The sequence below is a fragment of the Lissotriton helveticus genome, chromosome 10 (assembly GCF_964261635.1).
Source record: "Lissotriton helveticus chromosome 10, aLisHel1.1, whole genome shotgun sequence".
NCBI classification, from domain to species: domain Eukaryota; kingdom Metazoa; phylum Chordata; class Amphibia; order Caudata; family Salamandridae; genus Lissotriton; species Lissotriton helveticus.
The window spans coordinates 243,788,979-243,814,680 of NC_136071.1; the positions used below are offsets into that span (position 1 = coordinate 243,788,979).

At 45.0% G+C, this 25,702-nt stretch overlaps 1 protein-coding gene across 1 annotated transcript in view; it reads right to left on the reverse strand.

The window, feature by feature from the left end:
- Positions 1–24,911, reverse strand: part of NATD1 (N-acetyltransferase domain containing 1) — a 73,235-nt gene extending 48,324 nt beyond the window's left edge. The window contains exon 1 of the mRNA XM_078665236.1: positions 24,460–24,911. Within this exon, the coding sequence (XP_078521362.1) occupies positions 24,460–24,547 (88 nt within the window). The 5' untranslated portion in view covers positions 24,548–24,911. The remainder of the gene's footprint in view (positions 1–24,459) is intronic.
- Positions 24,912–25,702: the final 791 nt, after the last annotated feature.

A 25,702-nucleotide genomic window follows, 5' to 3' on the forward strand; every position in this document is an offset into this window, starting at 1 on the left:
GATGGCACCGAGGTGATGTCTAGCAAGTTGGTGTGGTCATCCTACAATGCTGAAACTCGGCGTGGGTCACCCCATTAGCCTGTGAGATGGCGTCAGTAGCGGACCGATGTGCGAATAGGCCGAAGGCAGCACAACGCGCCAAGATCCGGATGTCACCGTGGTGGTTTCATAGTTGAGAGGCACTTCATCTGCAGTGGGGCGCCGAGATCCGGATGGCACCGAGGTGATGTCTAGCAAGTTGCTGTACTTGTGTGGTCATCCTACAATGCTGAAACTCGGCGTGGGTCGCCCCATTAGCCTGTGAGATAGCTGTTCTTTGGATTTGGGCCTGGTCCACTAAAATGGCCCTGGGACACCTAAGAACTCGAACGCTCGATTTTTTTTTCCTTTCCTGTACATGCAAAAAAAGGTAAATGCCCGGTATGTTACACGCTTCATCTGCCACGATGAACTCTCCAGAGGAACCGAAAAAATATATAGTTGTGGTAACTATACCATGCATCGTCATATGGAGAGGTGGCACCAATTAATTATAGTGCTGCATAAAAGAGAGATTTGGAGGAGAACCCCTGACCTGCTAGTACATTCATCAAAGAAGTGGCACTGAGAGCTTCAGAGGCAAGGGAAACGGTCCCAAATATTTAGAAGAACTTTGGAAAGATTAAAATGACATGTTTAGATTGTGGTAAATTAATTTCATGTGGGCAGATGAGTGTTACTCTAATAAATACAGCATATGAACATCATCATAGTCGATGGTTGGTAGAGACATTTTGACTATATCCTGGACCTGCCCGTCCTCGCCCAAAATGGCGCCGGAATAAATGGGACTCGTAACTCCTTGTTGTGTACTGGTTGCAGAACCTTGAAATCACGAGATACGTATGCAGTTTTGAAGCACATGGCGGGCGGGGACGAGAATTGATTGAATATTTCGACATCCCTATTGATATTAAGTTCTGATGTGTTATTGATTACTGTACTGTTGAAAATTCGAATTAACGTCACCCATGGTACTTGCCCGCAAATGTATATCTAGATAATTTTATTGTAACTGGCCCTGTCGTATTTTAATTATAAAATGTACGTCCACCGATTCCGTAACTGTTAGACACCTTAGTTTTTGCAACCTAATGGCCCGCCCGTTACGTTCCTCTACAGTGTAAATGTCTATTCATCATATACGATTACAGTTTGCTCCGTGGCAGGCCCACGTGGTTATAGGCTCGTATTTGTATAATGAAATTTTCACAATAAAGGTTTTTAAAAGAAAACATGGTAGTAGTGTATACATTGGTAAAGTTTTTAATAATAGTCACTGTTTTAGAATCATTAAAAGGCAAGTGAAATAAAGCAGACCAATTACATGAAGGGTAAAAGGTATAATACGAAGGAACGCAGTAAAGATAAATGGTCAAGGGCTGTTGTGTTTTCTATTCCTGCAACATAAAGTGATCGATAAGAATCTCATATTCAGGCGTATCGGCGACTAAGACAGCAGGTCGACCCTCTTTTGCTCAACGGCTCCGTCATGGGACGAAGAAACGCTCTTTTTCTCGAAAAAAGAATATATTTTACTTGCAGGACAGTTGTAAAATTTCCGGGAAAGTACATTAGCCTGGAACATTATAACATATATTTAAGAGAAAATAATGTTCGGAAGTAATTAAAAGCGTAATTTTTAGGTGATATGACCAAGGCTTTCATCATTAGAATAAGAAAAGTAAAATGAACCAATGAAAAGTTTTATTAACAAGTCACATGACTTGTTATGCTTACGTTACGCGCTGCGCGCCCCGGATGACTTCCGGATGCGCTAACGCGGCGCGTCATATGACGCATTACGCGACAACGCAGGTCCAGAATATAGTCAAAATGTCTCCACCAACCAGCGGTCGAAACACAACCCCTTTCAGCAGGCTAAATAGTTCTGTTAAATGACAACAGAAAGGACAGGCAACAAGAACCATCAGTCAAAGAGGGGAGGGCTAGTTCTTCTCTACCGGGTTACATTGGGGCGCTACCGGAACTGATCGAATTGGTAGTCTACAGTGTTTCTGGATGTTTCAGACCGAAGCTGGGGTTAGCATGAGAGCAGCACCATTTCGTAGCTCCGTTGTGGCCATTCCGCAACCAATCATGGCAGCCGCTCTTTATCGTTATTTTGGGCGGGGTGGGTGGCGGAGCCGAGCTGTTTTGCAGCCATCATTGTGTGGAGTTCAGTTCATCTCACTAGTTTTGTATTTGTCATGAGGGGTTGTTCCTAATGTTTCTATTTTAGCGAGGTCAAAAAGAGATCCCATTAGTGGCCTACTGATTTTGCTCGATTCCTTTTCTTTTTTTTTACACGATTTTTCGTTATCTGCAAAGACTAAACAGAGTATTGCGACTCTGTGTTTGTTTGTAAATAGAGAATGAACCAAAGAGAACTAATTCTAAAACAGTAAATACTTGGATAACAATCAATCAAATGGAGAGAGAAGCAGGCACGACGGATTACAACGGGGGCAAAGGCCTGCGTTAACTACCTTTCACTATCTGCAAAGAGAGAGTACTCCTAATAGAAATGAGGGGGGGGGGCACCATTCAAAGCAGATCAGTGTGCATAAACACGAAAATGTTTTCACTTACCACGTACTTGACATTCGACAGCTTATGATATTTGCTATTAAAAAACCATTGAAATTCACTGAAAAAACCATAGGTTATAGACCATATATAGTTAGGAATTAGCATTTACAAAACCTTGAAAATTCACTGAAAAAACCATAGGTTATACACCATATATAGTTAGGAATTAGCATTTAAAAAACCTTATTTTACTCACACAAAACCATTGAAATTCCATATATAGTTAGTTGCACTAACTATATATCGCGCACCCGCAATCCACTGCTGATCATGTCACATATTACATCATTCATGACATGGTCAGTGACATCACTGATGACATCACTGATGACATCTCAAATGACATCACTGATGACATCTCAAATGACATCTCATTTGACATCAATGACCACATCACTGATGATATCATTCATGTGACAATACAATGCATCTCCTCACGTTTTAATATAACCTCTGTTTCACCCAGTGTTAAATACAGAGTATAATTTTTGAAACCATTGACACACCAATACTAGTTACTACATACGTACTCACTGATTCCTACGTCTACACACACATTCACTCATTCACCCATACAATCATTCATACATACAATCACTCATCTTTACAACACTATCATATGCACTCATACACCTATACAGACACTTACACTCTGCCACTCATCCATGGAGTTACTCACACACCTAGTCAGTCCTGTAAAGAATCAATCACACTTCCATTTTCTTGTCTATACAGTTAAACATAGAGCACCTTACATTTTCAAACATATACTAACACATACTTACTTTCTTATACAATCATTGATACAAGTACACATTGATCTGCACAGAGTCACACACCTCCCAGCCAGCCACACACACACTCAGTCTCCTATACAAATACTTGGACAATCAATCAATAACCCATATAGTTAATCATATAGCTACTGATCAACACATGCAGCAGTTTACAGAACAACAGACATAATGATGCACAAATTAAGACAGTTTACTCACTAACCCATGCACTCAGTGAGACACATTTAATCACTCACTCATACATTCAGTCATGCACCTACTAAATCCTTCGCCCAGACACTTATACATCTACTCATTCTTCAATATGTAAAACATATTTAAACTTTACAGAAACACACAGTCACTGGATGATGTCATCAGTGATCTCATCAGTGATGTCATCTGAGATGTCATCAGTGATGTCATCAGTGATGTCATTTGAGATGTCATCAGTGATGTCATTTGAGATGTCATCAGTGATGTCATCAGTGATGTCACTGACCATGTCATGAATGATGTAATATGTGACATGATCAGCAGTGGATTGCGGGTGCGCGATATATAGTTAGTGCAACTAACTATATATGGAATTTCAATGGTTTTGTGTGAGTAAAATAAGGTTTTTTAAATGCTAATTCCTAACTATATATGGTGTATAACCTATGGTTTTTTCAGTGAATATATATATATATATATATATATATAAACCAACCCAACCCAACCCAGATACATAAACATGATGTATTCTGGGAGTTGTAGTTGGGACAGTTGTGCAACGATCAACAGGTGTGCTTAGTCATTTCTTGGGGGGCGGGGGGGGGGGGGGGGAGATTTCAGGGCATGTAAATCACGAACGAAGCAGCAGGATTTGGCAAACAGGAAGCAGGACTCCATGCAGTGCAGGGCGCTGAAGAAGGCTATGTGCTGAAATGCATTCGTCGCCACTGTGATGTTCCAAATAAAGCGTGTGTCCTTTCTTGGATTCCCCTCTGGCCTCCGATTTCTTCGTTGGGAGAGATGTGGTGATATATTTTTTGCTCCGGCCAGGGGTGCAGTACAGAAGGCCCTGCTGCGTGAAGTGACCCGGACTTTTTTACTGGCATCACGACTCGGGGTACCGAGATTTCCGGAGACCACCAAGTATTTAAGACCTTCACGAGAGGAGCGAGGTATTTCACCTCCATTAGGGCGCTATATTGTCGTGTGGCTGCCCCCTCTCCATTGCGGTCTTAATTTATTTGGTAGCAGCAGTCCGAGGGGACCCAAGGAGGTGGCCGCGGACTTTGGACTTCATTTGGGGGATACCTGTACCACTTACTTGCACAGAAGGAACATGCCCGCACCAACGTGTTTCACTTCTCCCCATGCCGCCAACCCAGATACATAAACATGATTTATTCTGGGAGTTGTAGTTGGGACATTTGTGCAACGATCAACAGGTGTGCGGAGTCATTTCTTTGGGGGGGGGGGGAGATTTCAGGACATGTAAAGCACGAACGAAGCAGCAGGATTTGGCAAACAGGACTCCATGCAGTGCAGGTCGCTGAAGAAGGCTATGTGCTGAAATGCATTCGCCGCCACTGTGATGTTCCATATAAAGCGTGTTTCCTTTCTTGGATTACCCTCTGGCTTCTTCGTTGGGAGAGATGTGGTGAATGAATATGAATATGAATATATATATATATTATTTTTTTACGCCAATTAGTATATTTTATATTAAGAGTTTAATATTTTTCTACATCCATGGGGTTACTCATATGCAACGTATCTGAAGTGAAGGACTTTCCCTACTCTTGCTCAGATTGCAGTAGGAATGGTAAAATTATTCTCTTCGCAGGCAACACTTTCCCTACTGTTGCGCTGTTTGGAGTGGGAATAGTAAATTTCACCCATCTGATCTTCCAACACTTTCTCTACTGCTACACAGACTGTGAGAATAATACATTTTACCATTTCAAAATCCAACGAATTCCCAACAGTTGCTCCGTTTGGAGTGGGAATAGTAAATTTCTCTCCTCTGAAGTCCAACACTTTCCCTACTGTTGCTTTGACTGGAGTGAGAATAGTAAATTTAACCCCACCGAAGTACAATGGTTTTCCTACGGTTACAAAAATTAGAGTGGGACTAGTACATTTATTATTCTCAGACTCTAACAGTTTTCATATTAGTTATATAGATTTTAATGCATGAATTGCTTTAAATATTTATACTATTTGTTTGTAAATTTATTTCACTGCTTATATTCATTTTAGTAAATGTGTTTTTTGGGGTTTTACATTTTTCATATTTTATTTATTGCATACACGGGTTATTATATTTTTGATGTTGAATTGGTTATATTTTTCTATGTATATATTGCTGTCCTGCACTTCAAACGATTACTTTCACATGTTGGTGCTCAGCAGTGGGTAAGGACCCACTTAACATCACACACAAGAACTGTGCTGAATCCAACACAAGAGCCCGCACTCCACAATGTTTAATCCACAAAGAGTTTTAATCAGCTGACTGACGCATTTCTACCTTGCCTTTGCATAAATTATGTTCATAATGTTTGTAAAACGGGCATGAATGTAAGTGTAAAACTGAGAATTACTTCATGCTACTCTTTTCACCATGTCTACAGGTGATGTTTTTGTTTTTTTAAGGGAGCTTGTGCACTCTTCACAAAGTGGTTTTGACAAAGGCTGGCAGGTTGAAACGTGTTTTTACATTAATTATCTTATAATTATATTTGATATATATATATATATATATATATTTTTTTTCACCGTGTGCTGGTGCGTTGCCTTTTCGGAGGCTACGGGGATTTCAGAGTATTCAGGCAACCATGGACATCTCGAAGTGGTACGAGCGAGGATGTGAATTGGCAGATCTGTACCAGAATGTAGCACTTCTGACCTTTGAAGAGGCACAAGACTGGTTCCAGGTGCCAACGGGGCACTTCCTGCAATATGCGAAGACCTTGCATATGGTTCGTGAGATATGGACCACATTTCCGGAGGAGGCGCCCATTGCTGAGGACACTGCTGGACCCAGGCTCAAGTAGGAGCCTGATTTCGCACATTTACAATGCGCTAAAGGAAGACCGACTTATCTGCAGTCAGGGGGAAATGGGACGAGGACTTACCTATCCCATTGACAGATGGGGAGTGGAAAAGAGCTCTAGCACAGGTGGCAGAAGCAACAAGTAATGCTAGATTTAATCTCACCCGCTTCCATTACTTGCATCGCACATATTGGACCCCACAGTATCGAGCGCGGTTTACTAAAGGGTTCACTTAATCCTGTCCATTATGCGGCACAGACCCTGCCACATTTGACACATGACCTGTAATTGAATATGTCTACAAATGTACTGGAATCAGATTACACAGACTCTTTGTGCTGCAACAGCAGTGCGTATAGAGGTCTCTATGAAACAGTGCTCATTAGGCACACTCAACTCTGAAGAAGGGGACACCGATACGGTACAGGTTTGCAATGTTGGGCCTGGTTCTGGCAAGGAGGCGGATCGTGATATATTTGATATTCCACGTATCCAACGCGTTGGATAAATGGAAAGATGATGTGCGCGAGTGGGGTGCAGCGGCAGAATGTCGCCTCAGGGCAGTAAGAGTGGGTGAGAACACAGATTTGACAGAATGGGGACAAATGCCAACAGAAGTGTCTGACAATAACCCAGAACCATGATGGAATTGCACCTACGGTCACTCAACCACACCTCACGGTACTCACCACCGAAATATGCCAACGGCCCTCTCACACACACCTTCAATTAGTTATGCCGGCTGGCCTGACTGCCCACAAAACAAGTAATAGTGCTGCAGATAGCTGCCGGGGGAGTGGGGAGTTTCATGTATCCTGTTATATGTTCTATGATTTTTATAAAAAATTTAAGTGTGTTGCAGTATATAGTAATCCACGATTTGAGTGGAAGTTGCAGTACGTCGTCGTGCAAAAAAAATAACTAATATATACAAAAGGAAAAAAAAAAAAAAGGGGGGTGGGGTTACCGCAATGTAATATGTACACGATTAATGTACATGTGATATGATGCAATGTTACCAATAAAAACAAGTTTTAAAAAAAAACAATATGTGTGTTTGTATGTTTATATAAATATATATAGTATTGGGGCGTGGCTAGCAGCCGAAGATGGCGGCAGCATAAAGGAAAGGCTCCGCGGCTGAGGCGGCCTCTCCTAAGATCCGACGAATAATCCGAAACAACTTTTCATCCCCACAGGAGGAACCCGGAGCCCAGGACCGGGCGGTGCAAGCGAATGGAAGCGGCGTGAAAATCCGACGTCTGGAAGCCGACTTCTGGCAGAGCGACGGAGCGGCCCACACGGCGCGAGCAAGCCGGGGACTGCCCTAATAGTCCTGCCCGACAGGAAGTGAAGCGACACCGGGGGTCTCGCGCCGGAAGTTCCCGCCGATCACCCGTCCAGCTGGGGTGCGCAGAGACTCGGTGTGCATACCGGCAGGACCAGACCCAGCCCACGACCGGGAGTGCTGAGACAGAGACCGGCTCTCGCTTCCCCGCTCCTCAACGTCCAGATCATGCAGGATAGACAGTTTTGAAGAATGGCGACATTGAGGTGAGCCGCCATTTTGTGGGGAGCGGAGGACACTGCTACCGGGGCCCGGCCTGATTGCAGACTACCGACACCGCGCCCGGACTCCAGCGAGGTAGCGGACGTGGCGGCGGATGCTGAAGGCGCCGAATTGCGGCGGTGTGCACCCAGGGTGAAAGAAGATCACACTTAGCCTAATTGACTGGGGAAAGCATCGGAGGACTGTGTCCACCGCCCACACTACATTGTAACCCCCCCCCCGGCGGCACTAGTATCACGGGACACGAGGCAATCAGGGAGCAACTGGGCACTCTCTAGTGGACTGACTGGGTGTTAATAAACTCCAAAATAACAGCGGGCGGCTGCCTCTAAAGCAATTAGGGACGAGGAGAAGAAGGGCCGCAGGCAATAAGGCTACGCCCCGCAGGTGAGCCAGACCGACAGTATCCGGGACACTCCCTGATCGATACAAACGATGGGGGAAGCCTACTACCCCTACACAGAGCTGGGATACGGCATTCAAGGACACTCGGTCCCTGGGTTGAACTAACTGGTGGCATCTCCCATAGGCACAAAGAACGGGACACATCCAACGATACTCCTCCTACAGTCCCCATCAGGCATAACGGGGCAAAAACGCGATTCTCTCATCACAGGCGATTCAAGGCTGGTACAACGCCTCCTGCCCGGCCACCGACGCAGGCTGAAACGTCGGCGAACAAAATCAACCGCAAAAGGGGCAGACGCGGTCCTCCGTCGCAGGAGTACCCAGGGGCCGCGGGAACAGCAGACATGGCGGGGAAGAACCTAAAGAGTGGCACTACACAGACTCGAATAGACCGATATGCCTGCGACAGGCCCGCTGTGTCCCCGACGACCGGAAAGGAGACAGCTAGTAAATCCGTGGAAGTGCCCGGGAGAAAAAAAGCGACACTGGATGATGTGATGCAGGCCCTGGCGCATCTGCAAACGACGGTGGGATCGATTTCGACCGACATTACATTGATCAGAGCTGATTTCCACAAAATGACGGAAAAAGTCAACGCCATGGAAAAGGTAACGAAATCGCTAGTGGAAGATGTGTCTGAACTTCAACTGACGGTGGAGAAGTTGGCAACAGACAATAAGGTACTACGTGAGAAGCTCGATGACCAGGAAGGGCGCTCCAGACGGAATAACATCCGCATAATTGGTGTACCGGAGTCGGAAGGTGTGAGAGCCATGGACTTATACGTAGAGAACTTGATCACAAATGAACTGCGACCAAAGGGACTGTCCACATTCTTTTCGGTGGAGAGGGCACACCGCGTGCCGGGAGGCCAACCGAAGCCAGGAGCGGCCCCACGGCCCATTGTTGCCAGACTATTCAATTTCAGGGATAGGGATGTCACTCTACAGGCTGCTCGGACATCCCCTCCGGTCAAGATCCAAAACTCCACAGTGGCATTCTTCCCTGACTACACGGCTGAGGTGGCACGCAGGCGACGGACGTTTTTCGAGGTGAAGAAAGAACTCAGAGCGAGAGAGATCCCGTATTCCATGCTCTTCCCGGCCAGGTTGCGGGTAGTTGCCGAAAACAAAACTTGGTTCTTTGATAACCCAGAGTCTGCGCGGGACTGGCTGGAGGGATGGAGAACAAACGCCCACCCTCGGCGACCTCACCGGCAGCAGAAGGATCGTACAGCTGGACATCATCCGGAATCCCAAGCATCGGGTGGAGGGGGAATAGACGAGGACTCGCCATTGAGAATCGATGTGGGCGAAGAGGATAACGAAGAGCAATGACTTCCAGATTTAAATTCTATTGAACTTACTGTGCTGCACGCCTAAGGCTCGCCACTGGGCGATGGGCCTCCGGGGAGAAGACTGAGGGGCCGCTGACCACGGAGACTCCTTCACCCCGGCGCGCAAGTACAATGGTTGGGGATTGGGAAGTGCACTCTGCTAAGTTGGGGAGGCGGGCAGGTTCGAGTCCGTGTAGCAGGGAAGCAGGGAGGGGGGCGGTCGTGGGTAAGGGGATGTTCTTTTTTTTTTGATCACTTGGTTCTAAAAGTTAGTGGTTTGACTCAACACAACACAATGCAACACGTTAAGAGCACTGCGCAGCGGTGCAGGTCACAATACAGTACATGCGACGGTACATTTCTTGTTGTTCTATATGTCTCGCCTCTGGTCGGACGCACTGCCCCGCATCAGAGGCAGTGGGCCCGCCCCCGGGAGAGGCCCCACCACATGCCACTGCCATGGCCGGACTAGATCAAATCACCCCGATGGCCCCGCTACAAATAATGTCGTGGAACGTCAGAGGGCTGGGCGATAAGATTAAACGAGGTTTGGTTTTTCAGGGAATTAAGAGAATGGGTCCCGCCCTGGTCCTTTTACAGGAAACACATCTGATGGGTGCTACTACACGGGCGATGGATAGGCGAGGCTACCACATGGTTGCGCATGCGGAGTTCACATCGGGGTCGCGTGGTACAGGCATACTAATGCGAAACTCTTCCCACTACATCGTCGAATCCACCAAGATAGATGATCAAGGCCGCTTCGCAGCGGTTCATGGCCAGTGGGAGGGCAGGCCGTTGTCTGTGGTCTCGGTGTACATCCCACCGGCACTGCATGCCGTGGCACTGCCAGACCTCGGCAAGTTCCTCCTAGAACTCCCGGAAGGTGATTTAATCATTGGGGGAGATTTTAATGCAGTACTACACAACACTCGTGACAGATTTCCCGTGCGAGCACATGTCGATGGCCCTAACAAACTCAGCGGGTTCCTGGAGGCGCAGGGTTTGGTGGATGTGTGGCGCATGCTGCACCCAGAGCAACTACAATACACCTACTTCTCAGCTACACATAATAGCCTGTCCAGGATTGATTACTTCCTCACATTAGGGAACGGTCGCCTCACCATAGATGAAGCACAAATAAAGCCAAGGGGTATTTCAGACCATTCGCCAATCACCTTAACACTGTCCAGTCGTGAAATGACCCGTAGGAGACTCTACCCGATCTATCCGGGGTATCTCAAAGTCCCATCCATTAGTAAGGACCTGCAGAAAGCTACCCAACACTATTTCAAGGAAAATCGAGCCTCGGTGGGATCACCGTCAGTGCTTTGGGAAGCGTATAAAGCTGTGTTCAGGGGACAAGCTATAGCAGCGATCGCACACCACAAGAACACACAGGGAAAGGAAGCCTCAGAGCTGGAACTGAAACTCGACAAAGCTAACACCGCCCATATGGCAGATCCGTCAAGTGCTACTTTGCATTCCCTACAGATAAGTCAACGCCTTCTTGCTGACCATATGAAACGACTGACCATGACGGACATTGCGGCCACCAAGCACAGGGTATATGACATTGGGGACAAGGCCAGTAAACTCCTGGCTTGGCTAGATAGGAAGCAAGGGGGCAACAGGAACATACTGCAAATCACGGACATACATGGGAAGGTACACACGCGGCCGGAAGACATAGTGAATGTACTGGCTGACCACTTCAGTGAGGCATACACCCCGGCAGTGACTGTGACAGAGGAGGAGGCTTAGGCCGCCCTGGGTCATGTGGCACTGCCAACGTTGACGGAAGAGGCGACACGGGATCTCGATTCCGACTTAACGATTGACGAAATTCAACTGGCTATTGCTGCAATCCACCCAGGCAAGGCTCTTGGCCCAAACGGGGTACCCATTGAATGGTTCAAAATAATGTCGGAGTCCCTGAGCGAACCCCTTCTACAGATGTATATGGATAGTAGGGATAACGGCACACTGCCCCCGGACCAACGGATGGCGACTATAGTGGCCATTCCGAAACCGGGCAAACCGCCTAATAAGTGTACGTCCTATAGACCCATCTCGTTGCTGAACCCTGAAGCAAAAATCCTAGCGAAACTATTGGCAAACAGGCTCATGCCACATTTGGATCAGTTGATCCACCCAGATCAGTCTGGCTTTATGCCGCATAGGAGTACGGCCTTGAACCTCCGTAGAGTGCAGGAAGTCTTGGCGAGAACCCCGCTGTTGATTGAACCGGCGGCGATACTATCGTTGGATGCCAAAATGGCATTCGACATGGTGGAGTGGAGCTACCTTTTTGCGGTCCTCACCTCCATGGGGTTCGGACCCAACTTTATCACTTGGATCCGGTTACTATACAAAGACCCAGTAGCGCGAGTGGTGGCAAATGGTCACATGTCGCGAGACATACAATTGGCACGGGGAACCAGGCAGGGATGCCCACTCTCGCCCATCCTTTTTGCATTGGTTTTGGAACCTCTTGCGATCACTATTCGGAACACGCCACTACTGAAGGGGATTAGGTGGGATCTTAGCTGGGAGGACAGAGTGTCTTTGTACGCTGATGATATGTTGATCTATCTCACGGATCTGGACAGCAGCATCCCTAACCTCCTCTCCATCTGCAACTCACATGGGCGGGTGTCAGGATACACCATTAATTGGTCGAAATCGACCATCTATGAACTTAAGGGCCCACTCCCGACCCTGCCGGACTCATGCACACTGGAAGTGGCCAACACGTCCTTTAAATACCTGGGAATATATGTCACCCGAGATGCGACAGAGTTCTCTAGTCGTAATCTACAACCCCCCCTCATTAGACTGCGTAATGACGTACAACACTGGCAAAGACTTCCACTGACGCTGCTGGGCAGAGCAGCATTGTTCAAAATGATGGCACTGCCGCGTTTTCTGTACGTGCTCGAAAATACACCGATACTAATACCTCCCAGTTACTTTCAGAAGGTGACTGCACTGATATCAGGCCTACTCTGGGGAAATCGGCCAGCGAGAATTGCCCACGCAAAACTCAAGAGGAGCTGGTACGACGGTGGTATTGCATTACCCAATATGCAGTTGTACTACTGGGCGACACAGCTCAAGATTCTTAACAAATGGATCCACACCCCACAGGACGACCCAGCGTTTAAGGCTGATAGGGCCCAACTGGGTACTAGCAGCATGCTAGCGCCTCTGTATCACAAAGGTATTGCAGTGAAACTGATAGGACCCACCAAACACACAGTACAGTTATGGTATAAGGCGCAATCAAAACTACATTGGGATGGAGTCATCACAAAACTCACCCGCTGTGGGACACTAAGGCTCTAGGTCACTTGAGGCGTACTAAGGGCTTCAACCAGTGGGACACCATTGGGATATCAACTGTGGGTGACATGTGGTCCAGGGAGGGAGTGGTCTCATTCGCCTCCCTTCAACAACAATACGAATTGGGAAACACAGAACAATATAGATACATACAAATCAGACATGCCCTTCTGGCAGTGCTCCCACCGGGCACCACACCCCCGGAGTCCTCCCCACTGGAAGACCGTCTGCTTACGGACTTTATGCAGGAGGGTGCGACTTCCCTAACGTACCGTAAACTATTAAATAATCTACCTGACCCACTGGGAAAACTAAAAGATAAGTGGGAGGAGGACCTCGGGGATTTTGATGAATCTGACTGGAATGCAGCTATTGCATCCCCACGTGAGGCCGGCATATCAGCCAGGTTTCGCCTGGTACAACTGAAAATCCTACACAGGATTTACTACACAAGAGTGGCTCTACATAAATTGCAGAGGGCGGATCATCCCTATTGTCTTAGGGGGTGCGGTGAGGAAGGCACTTTCTTACATACACTTTGGAGCTGCGCACGCCTCGTGGGGTATTGGCAGCGGGTGCTCTGTACCATCGCACAGACACTAAACACCACTGTAGCCCTGACCCCACGTGTATGCCTGTTGAATGTCTGGGGGCCTACTGATTTGACACACTATGGTAAGCTGTGGGTCACGATAGGCTGCATGGTGGCCAAACGAGACATTGCGCAAAAATGGGGGACGGCGGAGCTTCCCACACTGGCGCAGTGGAGCAGAAACATGGACACACTCATGATAACGGAGAGGGCAGTATACAAGATGAGAGACAATCCGCGCAAATGGAATGGGGTCTGGTTACAATGGAACTCCTACAGAGGGGACATATGCGAGCCATTGCCAGAAGACGATAGCGATAGTTCTGACGATGAGATGGACAATGTTTAATCGTGAGGGGATATGGAATAGCATGCATGGGGGCCTTGTACAGTATGTGACACAGAAAGCACAACAGGAAGGGGTTGGACACAAGGGGAGGTGGGTTCGAGTGAAGCCTACAGAGGCGATGCCCAATGGAAATGAACAGGTACGGGAACGCAAGAGTACAAGTGTGGTTGTTGATATTGAGTCATGTTTTTAGTTCTTTTCATCATTGTTTACATAAAATATAAAATGCAAGCGGCTGTACTGTCCATATACTAAAGGTTTTGGAGGACCAACATGTGTACTGATTCGCAGAAAGCCTACAGCCAAGGGGGATAGGCGCAATTGCTTACATATCGTACGTATGACGCACTTTCAGCCGGCCTCAGGGATGTAGGCGCTTGAATGTAATGTTGTTGGATTCATCAATAAAGTCTTGCTTTTCCCCAAAAAAATAAATATATATATATATATATATATATATATATATAGTATTAGAGGAATTTATTTAATTTACATTATATTTCAAGAATAAATGTCAATATTCCAAAGTACAACTTTACACTGTCGCTCATATATATATATATATATATATATATATATATATATATATATATATATATATTCGCCACAATGTGATCCTTTGCAGCCAGTTCAGCGCTCCACAGCGGGTGCTCAGCGTTAGGGACGGATCCTGGCCCCCAACAGTAACTCCTCCACAAAAGACACGGCACTCCAGAGTAGGTTACTCAATGGTATTTTATTTTACCTTATTATTATTTTAATTTATACATACATATACACACACACATACACACACACACACACACACATATATATATATACATACATACATACACACACACACACCACACACCACACATACATACATATACACACAAAGAAATGTATGTAACGATATTAGTGTCAAGGATATTCTTTTCCCGGCATTTTCTTACTTACCATTATAAGTATAGGCGCACAATATTGTGGTAAAAAATATTTTTAACACAAAATCTTTGTCAACAATATTGTTTACCATGATATTGTGTCAATGATCCTAAAAAAATTCTCACTGACGTTCCCATTCACAGGATGGAGTTAGCGTCTCGTGGGTTTTATTCCTATTCATGTACAAGCAGGCTGTTTGTTATGAATGTCTGTGTTGAAAGCACCTTAGAAAGAAGAGAATGAGCTATAAATAGGACAACGGCCAGAGATGACTTTCTCAAGATATTGCATTACTAGTGGCCCAGTGCCTGCATACTAGCCTGAGGTTCAATGCATATTTTGTTTTCCAATTCACAGTATGATATTCAAAACAGAACTGAAGGGTCCATACACTTAAACAATTATCCTGGTGCAGGGACATTTATCTTCTATATACCGCAGTATGGTAAGGAGAAGTACTGTCTCGATTTATCAGCAGGAAATCTTCAGCATATAAGGTTTCAAAATAGATTCCAATAATAAACTGTTAAGCACTTGTGTCAACGTTTTCTGAAACATATGATGGCACTTGAGCTCTATATTTTTCAGAGTAATTTAACTTGTGCCTTGATCAGTCAGGGTAGAACACCTGCAGTTTTCCATGGTATTCCATGGATGGAAAGACCCAGGGGAAATAGCCTTTTCTCTACTGGTTTTCAGTGCCCTATTCTCCTGGTCAGAGGGGCCAGCTCTCTAGTTTTATCACACACCCTACACCACACACAGTTTCAAAAGTCACTCAGTGTAATGCACTTCACAACAAAAGCCTAAATCGACCCACCCCCCTCCCAAATACACACACACAAAGCACCAACATCACTATTTTAACAAGCCATAGAACTCATACCAAGTCCCAAAACAATCCATATTCAATCAATCAATCAATCAATCAGTACATTTGTAGAGCGCACTACTTACCCGTGAGGGTCTCAAGGTGCTATGGGTGGGGGACGGGGATGCTGCTACTGCTCGAACAGCCAGGTCTTGCGGAGTTTCCTGAAGGCCAGCAGGTCCTGGGTCTGTCATAGGCGGATGGGGAGGGTGTTCCAGGTTTTTGCGGCGAGGTAGGAGAACAATCTGCCGCCGGCAGTCGCTCGATGGATGCGGGGGACGGTGGCGAGGGCAGCGGAGCGAAGCTGGCGGTTCGGGGTGTAGAAGATGAGTCGTTCGTTGAGGTATGCTGGTCCGGTGTTGTGGAGAGCTTTGTGAGCGTGGGTGAGGAGTTTAAAGAAGGTGATCCTCTTGTTGACGGGGAGCCAGTGCAGGTCTTTCAGGTGGGCCCTAATGGGATTTTGCACCAGAATCAAGATTCCATAATGTGCAAACATTACCGCTTTTGTGAGGTTTTCCCTGCATACGAACTACCTGGCAGAATTCAGTTGGGAAAACAAATGCAGCATTTTGAGTTTCTTCACTTTAAAACAATGTCGACTGGCATGGCTCGTGGGTAGTGAGGTGTGCGGGTCATGCAGGGAGGTGGAAAAGAGCACGCATATTAAACTAAATACATAAAGAAACTCACCTTGCCGCCAGGTCCCGCGTCTCTGCTCCTGCTCTCCTCGTGGAACTCAAGGAACAGGAAGCAGGCCCTACTGACCAATCACAAATCTGCAATGCAGCGTTGTGATTGGTAAGTACTCAGGTTTCCCTGCCAAATCACAACGCTACAGGTTTTGAGCGTAGAGGGTTTTGAGCATCATGGTTCGACGCTCAACCAGGGAATGGGGGCCTGGGCTTGTTCTCCACGCAGAGTGTAATGCAGCCAGCATTGAGGCTGGGGAAAGTGCGCATGACTGGTTTGGGCGGCCCGAGAGGGCCGACCAAACAGTCATTGCGCACTTAGGAGTGGGCCAACCACTCCTGCCCTGCTCAGAGAGCAAAGCAACCCCGCCCACCGCAAAGCAGAACGAAGCATTAAATAAGCAGAAATACAAACCTGTAAATAGACCGACTCTATACATTCAACAAAACCCATAAAATAATACCAGAGTCCAGGACACAATATTTCATTATTATAAGTGAACATAAAAACTCTGACATCAGCACAAAACTCCAGAATGCTTAATGGGAACACTTTCAAGGCTAATATTTGCCATCTTCTTTTTATTACCCCGCGAGTCATCTTGACTGTCTGCTCAGTTATTGTTTTATGTATTTTTTTTTTTATAATTGGGATTCCATCTATTTGATGTTGGCTGTTTTTAGGGCATATTGAATTTTAGCTTGGTTGTAAACTTTTTTTTTTAATTAATACTTTTTTTTATTGCATGTGTGAAAGGCAGCTAGTTTTTTTACTGTGGACCGAAAGCACTTGAATAAATCGAAAATTAAATTCCGACATTCAAAACAATACAATAATGCAGACCACTCCCTAAATATTACTAGAAGGCTCCCAACCAGTCATCACAAAAAGCTCCACTTAGCTATCCCTCCCAAAAACAAAGGTCAACTTTGTTACACATTTTTTTTTTTTACATCTGCTTTGATAAATTGCTTATTGTTACCAATTCGTTAAAATACATAGAGTGACTTTTGCCTCCCACAAGAGAAATACTTCTGTCTCACTTCATGCTTCTGGCTGCTTGGTATACCATTGCACCTTCTTATAAGTGCTCCCACTGAACTGTATGAGGGACTGTTTACATCTGAAAAAATGCACTCAATCGTTACACTGTTTACGTCATTCAATTCTTTAGCTCCTATATTCTCTACTGAACCCAATTCTTTTTTGCTTCTCCCATCCTAACACTTCCAAAGCAAATGAGATTCTCTTTACTGCCCTAACAAAATGTGTGTGCGCGCAATACGTTAACAGTATTTGTAAATGCCTATTTTTACCTATAACGCAATTGCATGTTTTTACATTAAAGTCAGTCCAATTGGTTTTGCCGACATTCGCCTCAAAAGAAGTCAGTATTTCTCAACACTGTTTTTTTTTCACAAAACCATAGCTTTTATTTTGCTAAGCAATAGATATCCTTGTGTCCATGAAATGTTCAAATACTGCCTGCAACTGGTGTGCCAACCTCAGTTTGATGAAAGTCAGGACTTTAGGGATAATTGGGCATTCATCCTAATTTTAGCAAAACGGTTTGCATGGTTTCAACTTCACAGATAAGTGAACCCTTCTGTGAAATACCAGTGTGCATAGAAAACCCCAACCAAATGTAAACTTGCATGGAGACATTATGGAAAAGTTTGACATTGTGAATTGAAAAATTCTTCAAAAGTTACATTTGGCGAGAAAAAGGTCTGCATATGCTTTCTAGTTTAGCCGGATTTGATTTCAGTGAATATTATCCCTCAATGTGGTGAAAATTATATTGCAAAGCGCAAAACTTTGCATGGGAGTAGCTTGAAGTAAACTGGGAAAGCGACATGAAAGAAGTAAGCAGCAAACACGTTTGCACATCCCTTCTTATCTATGAAACAATTCTTTTTATAGCACAACTGGTGACTTTCAGTGGTGTTTTGCGATTGAGCCAGAATCATAAAATAAGTTTTTACCTGGTTTTTTTCTCCAGTGAATTTTCCTTTTTTTCATGATATATTTTATTCACATCCACCATCAATGCACCATCTTTGCTGTGTGCAGTGGAAGTTGGTTTAAGGGCATTGCCTGGGGTAGGCCCCGCACCCAAACGCTACAGGTGGCCAATGCCTGCACCCAACCTGCTGGACACAGCCAGGCCCAGAGGAGGTGCCCACAGGGCCGCAAGTGCCCAATGCTTGCTCCTCACAATCCCCGCTGCAGAAGGTCTCTGGCTTCCCTCCTCTGTCATATTTTTTCTTTACCTTTCTCCATCTGTTGGTCTTCCAAACCCCCCTTTTTTCCTTTTTTAAACCCTTTTTGAAAGTCGGGAATCAAACCGAATTCACGTTTTTTTTTATTTATAAAATGACGGATGAAACCACTTCTTAAAATGCTGGCTGGTGAGAATGCGATGCTTTTCTGAATTATAAATCACATGTTTTTAAATTTTTTTTCCAGGTTTATTACTTGAGTTATCCAAGCGGATTGGTCCACCCGACCACTGCCACTTGCTTCTGTGCCTGACCTTCCCTGTGATTTTTTTTCCTACAGTATAAATACTCACAAATCAAGCTTGAGTCGCAATTTTCCAGATGGTGGAAAAAACTAAATCTACAGAGACCTATACCAGTCAAACAAATGTCAAACATTTTAAATATCATTGACAGGAGTCACTGAATCTCAATTTTGAATAGCAGAGATTTAGTGTTCACTCTTTCAATTGCACAGTATCTTTTTCAAACACTCATTTTGAAAAAACTGCTGAACACATTTTCACCAAACAGACATAACGCTTTCTCCCTGTATGAAGTTGTACTTTCATGCCAAGATAGTGTAATTTTATTCAGCAGTTTGTGCTGAAAGATGAGCAAAATGTTCTATGGTGGGTCAGCCACATTCAATTTAACTACTCTTCTACTGTTCTCTGGAATCATACTAGTAATCTAATAACGGGGACGCTCAGGCACTGTCAATATTCCTAACTTAAAACATAGAGGATTATGATCACTCCAGGGCTGCTGGATTAGTTGCATGTCCAGCACCAATTCCCACTGGTTGTTAGGGAGCAGAATTTAGTGGATTATACAGCATTTCTTATTGCTTTGAAATGTAGGGGCCACAGGGCTATCAGAAATGGTTTGACCATTTAAAAAGCCTAAATTTAAGTAGGAGAGGAAGTTAGCGCAAGATTTCCCCTTACTGCGTCTGCCGAGTGGACTACAGCATGCAATATGAGGCAAAGGGATGCCCCAGACCCCTACTTCTTCCCTCCAAGTTTCGTCCCATGTGTCTTCACGAGGGTTGATATTAAAATCTCCATAAACAAGAAGAAGATACTTTTCTCTGGGATTAACTTTTGCCTTTGTGCCCTGAATGGCTACGTGCAGAATTGCCAATTGATCCTTGGGTTTGTCGTATTGGCTAGGCTTCAGGTAAACATGAACGTCTATTATGGCATGTGATTTTCTGTGGGCCTTGGTAAGTCTTACATGTAACATACATAGCAGAGTCAGAGGAAATAACTTTTGAAACGACATAGTCCAATTTTGTAAAGATCCAGGTAGAGAGCACTGTGATTCAGCCCCTACTTTGAGGGACCATATCTAGGCCCCTCACACGCAGATGGTTGTTTTTTACTCTATCCGTTTTGGAGAAACTACTGCATAAGACGGTCACTGTACGCACCATTCCTGCCAAATGAGAGCTGCAACTAGTGCGCACACAGGGATTAACTAATTTAACATCCTGCCAGGTTATCAAGCTAAGCGCAGGGCTAGCCTCAAACACTTCTAATAAACGTGATTGATTTAGTGGTAACAGACACACTGGACCTGGGAATAAATTGACGAAGATGAATTTCGTTTGAGCCAGCACTTTGCAATTCCCAAACATCCCTGAGGATTTCGTTCCTTCTGCCATGTTAGTTGGTTCAGGCAGGAAAGACTCCGCCTGTGGGTTTAATGGTGCAGAACTCCTATCATTTGCACGGCTATGCTCTTCACCACCACACCAGTGACATTTTCTACAAGTGCACTCAAAAGAGACCCTGTCTGAATGACAGTGTATCTGGGATTGTTTCCTACATCGGACATTAAGACCCCCTCGCCCCGCTTTGCTTTTTTGTGCACTTACAAGTCAATCTGATATTCTTAATTTTCTTGGCTGCCTTCTTCCTCTTGTCTTTTACTATAAGTTGTGAGGTGGACTCAGTAAGTGGCTCTTTTACGAGGAGGTGTATTTGGAGTGCTGGTGGGTTTTTTCCCCAAAAAAATTGGATAAGATGCATATTGTCTTTCTTGCTTTCTACTTGCTCTCTAAATAGCTTTCAGACTAAAAATTTCTCCTGCTTTCTAGAGTAGGGCATTTGGTTTTCTCTTCTCGCTGATTTACGTCCATCATGGCTTCCTATTTTCCCCCCACTTCATTGGCTGACGCTATGGTATCTAGTACTGCCTCATCACTTACACCAGGGCTCTGGTCAATTCCATGATGCTTCATTTTGTGTTTTGTAGGTTCTTCCTTTGTGTTCTTCTCATTGGATGGAATGGGCCCCAAAGCGGCCTCTAAGGTATGACATTCTACTGCTACACCCTTGATCTTGTTTAATGCTAATAGGTGTACATTTGAGTTTGTTATTTTCTGACAGATGTTTCACCCCGAGCCACAAATTTGTTTTTGGAAAGGGATATCCACATTATGTATCATGGTAGCTTTGAATCTTCTGCCCGAACACACTGTGGAGAAATCCACAATACTAATGATATTACAAGTAAGGAATAAATGTCTACTGATACAATACCAAAAATATTTTCATCCAAGGACGGCACTATGTAAGGACTTCTGATTGTGTGAATACCTTATTTGGAATCCAGCGAAAGTCAGAATGATGTAAATGTAAATGTAAATGTACAGGAATTTATATAGCGCAAATCACCGAGCGGTTTCTAAGCGCTTGCTTAGGGAACCCGTCCTGGTATTCCCCTGTGAGATAACCCCGGTAGGGTATCCACAAGGTGAAAGCCAGGCATCCCGCCGCGAGGGGCCGTTGTGGAGATTAAGCAAGCTATTGCCCAGAGTCGCAGAGTGTGAACCCGTGAATCGAGTAGGCACCGGAGCGAGAATTGTCGAGTCCATGGACATTTTAGGACTCAAGAACCCACCGAGCCGGGAATTGAACCCTGGTCCCAGGCTGACCTCTGCTTCCAGGTCTGCCTCCTCTAACCAGTGAGCCACACTTCTCCTAGTGTTGCCTGGTAGGGGCCATCATTCGTTTTGCCGAGTAGTTAAGAGGCATCTGACTGATGATCTCAAAACCCTAGCTGACATCAAAACAAACATTCTAAAATGCTTACTGTATTACAGTCATATATGCAGACCTGACCAAAACACTGGATGACAAATTTGAGGCCATGGATTATTATGGGATTTCCTTTATGGTCTGGGGTGCTGAGGCAACAGCCAGTCTTAGGCATCTGATTGGAAGAACAACATTGTGGATGTTCACATGTTAAATATGTACAAGGTTACTTGGGGCATTGACCACACAGACATTTAATGATACGTCAGCTTCCAGAAGCACAGCAAAGGTTTTGGGGTAATGTCAGAGAGGATAGTACAAAGAACACATTGTGCAAGAAAGGTGAAGCTAAAAGTAACATATTTTGATTAATAAGCAGGGATGAAAAGAAAGCAAAAAATGACGCTCTCTTTAGGATGCAAAAGAGAATATCCAGACGTAGAAGTAGTAACGATATACAGGAATTGCTGCGTTTCTAATTTATTTCTGTGCTTTGTAATATTTTTGTAAATACGATGTCTTTTCTGTATATAGTTGATATGTACTTTATGATGAGATTGCGCGCTATGAAAGAACGTACATATTTCTGTTAACAGAGCGGTACTCCAAGTCAAAGCCGCAGGCTCTAAAAGTGATGCTGGCTAAAGCAGCAGGGACGACTGAGTGATAAACATGACACTGTGGTGCTTGAGCAAAGGAGGATGACGTCACTGAGACTCCACAGAGTAAACACTGAGGGCGATTATCACTGAAAGGCGACGGCCTGAGCGATGAGCGAGCAGCTACATTTATTTGGCATACTTTGTGCTCTAGAAGCCTCCGAAGTGCTGAGTCCAAACCTCAGACTATTAATAGCTGTTCCAAGGACATCGCTTCTGAACGTAACAGTACATGTTCTGTAACGTGTAAAATATGTAATCTTCCCTTCATGTAACGTTCTTGGTTCTATTGTGAAGGGCTCTGACACCTTTTGGTAAAGTTCGCGCTGTATAAATATGCACAAAATAAATCAAATAAATACATACATACAGCAGCACCGAGCCGCTAACCCTTCCCCTTGGCACCGAGGAGTCACCAAAACGAGGCGACCAGCTGAGCCTGCAGCTGTTTCCAGCAGAGGAGTCTTTCTACTCTGCACATATTTGCATTCGCTGACATTCTCGCTCTTGGGTGCAAGCAGGAAATCTCACATTGTACCATGAAAGCGATGATGAAAGAATGAGGGAAAGGAGACCCCGCAGTAAACGCGTCCCACGAGTTCAAAGGATGAGCTGGAAGAGGATGCAGGGCAGAGCTAGCTGGGCATGGCATGAACAAGGGGTGTACAGGAACGGGGGGAAGCCGAGAGCAGCATGGTATGGTGGGTGGTCAAAAGGCATGCAAAGGGAAGGAGGGTGAGAAGAGATAATAGTAGGTCAGAGAGAAAGACTTAAGTCGGGAAAAAACAAAGTTGAAAATGTGTCTGGAAAAGTGCAGGGCTTGGGGGAAGGTCCAGAGAAAAGAAAGAAGTCATAAGATATGATAGGTGAGATCAGGAAACAGACTACGTCAACGGATGAGACAGAATTAGGGGAGGAATCAATGGAGGGGGCTACGAAAAGAGATGAGGTGAAGGGAATCAAAAGGGACAGGACGCTAGAGGAATTGGTAATGATATGAGGGCAGGTGAAGAGACGCAGTGGAGCGTATGCCAAGACAAGTAAAGGTCAGACTGGAGAAAAGAATCCGAGAGAAAATTTTAAAAAACAACAACAAAAAACACAACTAAGATCTGAGTAATGGACAAGAGGTCGCTCAGAGGGGAAAAAAGGAACATTAGTGCGGTGAAGAGAAAAGGAGGGCCAGGAGAAGATTGCATTTGAAAAAAAACCTGTTGCAAAAAAAGAGAAAAGGCTGGAAAACAGGCAAAACAGACAAAAATGGAATCAATAGAAGATGCAACAAGAGACGAAGAAACGTCTGGGAGAACCCTTGGAGAAGAGTCAAGAAGGACGAGGGGTCAAGTGGAGCGATTACAGAGGGGGGTGTCAGGGGAACCGAGACTGTGGAAACGACAGGGGGAGAATCAGGGAAAATGACAAGAGAGTAGGTGAAGAGTGTGTCGGAGATCAGAGGAAAAGAAAGGGGAGTAGGCAATGGGGAATAGGAGGCTACTGATAGACCGGTATGGAACCGCGTAAAGACACTTACGAGACCAGGTTAAAAACAACAATTACATAACAAGGAAAAGACACAAATATGGAATTAGGGAAAAACGGAATTAGGGGGAAGCATACAGGGAAGGAATCAGACGAATATACAGCAGGGCTGAAAAGCAGGGGTTAGTAGAATAGACATGGGGTTTAAAAGAGAGGGGCTCATTTGTAGACATGCGGGTCATAGACAAGCGGGAGCAAAAGAGACAACTGTAATCGAGAGAAACGTCATGGGGATATCACTTCAGAAAACACAAAATGTCACTTTAAGATAATACAAGGGGAGCACGGGGGCAGGAAAAGTAACAAGAAGGGTCAGGCTAAGGGCAAGTGTAGGCGCACAGGAGAGGGAATGGGTGATGTGGCGACAAGGGGAAGAAAGACTATATATAAACGTATGTACGATCTCACCGTTGAGTCGGACACAAAACTGCCTCCTTCGGCGGTCGTGCTGGACCTCTATTGGAAAGGACTGTTCCAGGCTCTGAGGGGTCGCCATGGCTGAGGAATCTTCTGGGGTCCCTGCTCGTGCTCCTCCACCCGGGAAAAGTCTGCCACTGAGCAGAGCCAAGAGCTGGGATCAGCTGTGAACGCACGTGACGCCTCGCAGCGAATCGCCATGCCCGCGCTCTGTTTTCATTCCTATCCGTCCACTCTTTCAGCTCTGATGAGCAAGTGGCAGCTTCTAGCCAATCAGAGCGGCTATTTTAGGTATCTCCGCCCCCTTCCGCCTGGATAGTGACAGCGACGCTTGCACGGCTAATCGGTGCCGCTTAGTGGTGGCCACGTGATCACCAGGAGCCAATCTAGACTGTAGTCCCTGTTGACTTCCATGTACAAGTGTTCAGCGCCGCTCGTTCTCCCTCAGCTGAGTGATAAACGAGAGGATTTTCTTTTAACAAAATCTTTTTTATTAAACAGGCTCACAAAATCTCTTACAATACATTACACGCATACATAATTAACCATGTTAATACATTGGAGTCTAAACATTTTTTCAAAGCCAACACCACATTTAAATTACATCCCAGTTTCGTCGGAATGAGTTACACTGGATAGAACAACGTGTATGCTTAACCTGGACATCAACACGCTGAAACACATCATGATTTTGCCCTTCTCAGCTCACTGCTATCGAATTGGGAGTGGTATGTTCCCTATGGTCTTTGGTGTTCCCCGCTGGACCAGTCTCTCATTTATAAACTTATGAAAGTACATAAGGCGAGATTGAAGCATTTCTGATAAGACCAACAGATAAGCATCGTAGTCTAAAGGTTTACTTACTCAAATACGTAAAAATACAGATATGCATTAGTTGGGCCATCAAATAAGATAGTCCATAAACATACACATAATGAAGAATATAGCAAATAACTCAGTAAAGTTCCAATAGAAATCCACCATAGAATCACATTCTAAGAGTGGAGAAAGTGTCTCCTCACAGTGCTTAATTTGAGCTGGCAATTTCCTGTAATTGGCTGCACCACTCTTAATTGTTAACAGTGGCACTTATGACAGTCTTCCACATGGTGGCGCTATTTGTCCACTGTAGAGATTAATACAATCACAGTTGTTTATTTATTCAAAATACATAAAAAAATTAGTAGTACCTGACACCCAAGCTTTTCTAATAGCTACAAGGCCTGAAATAGTC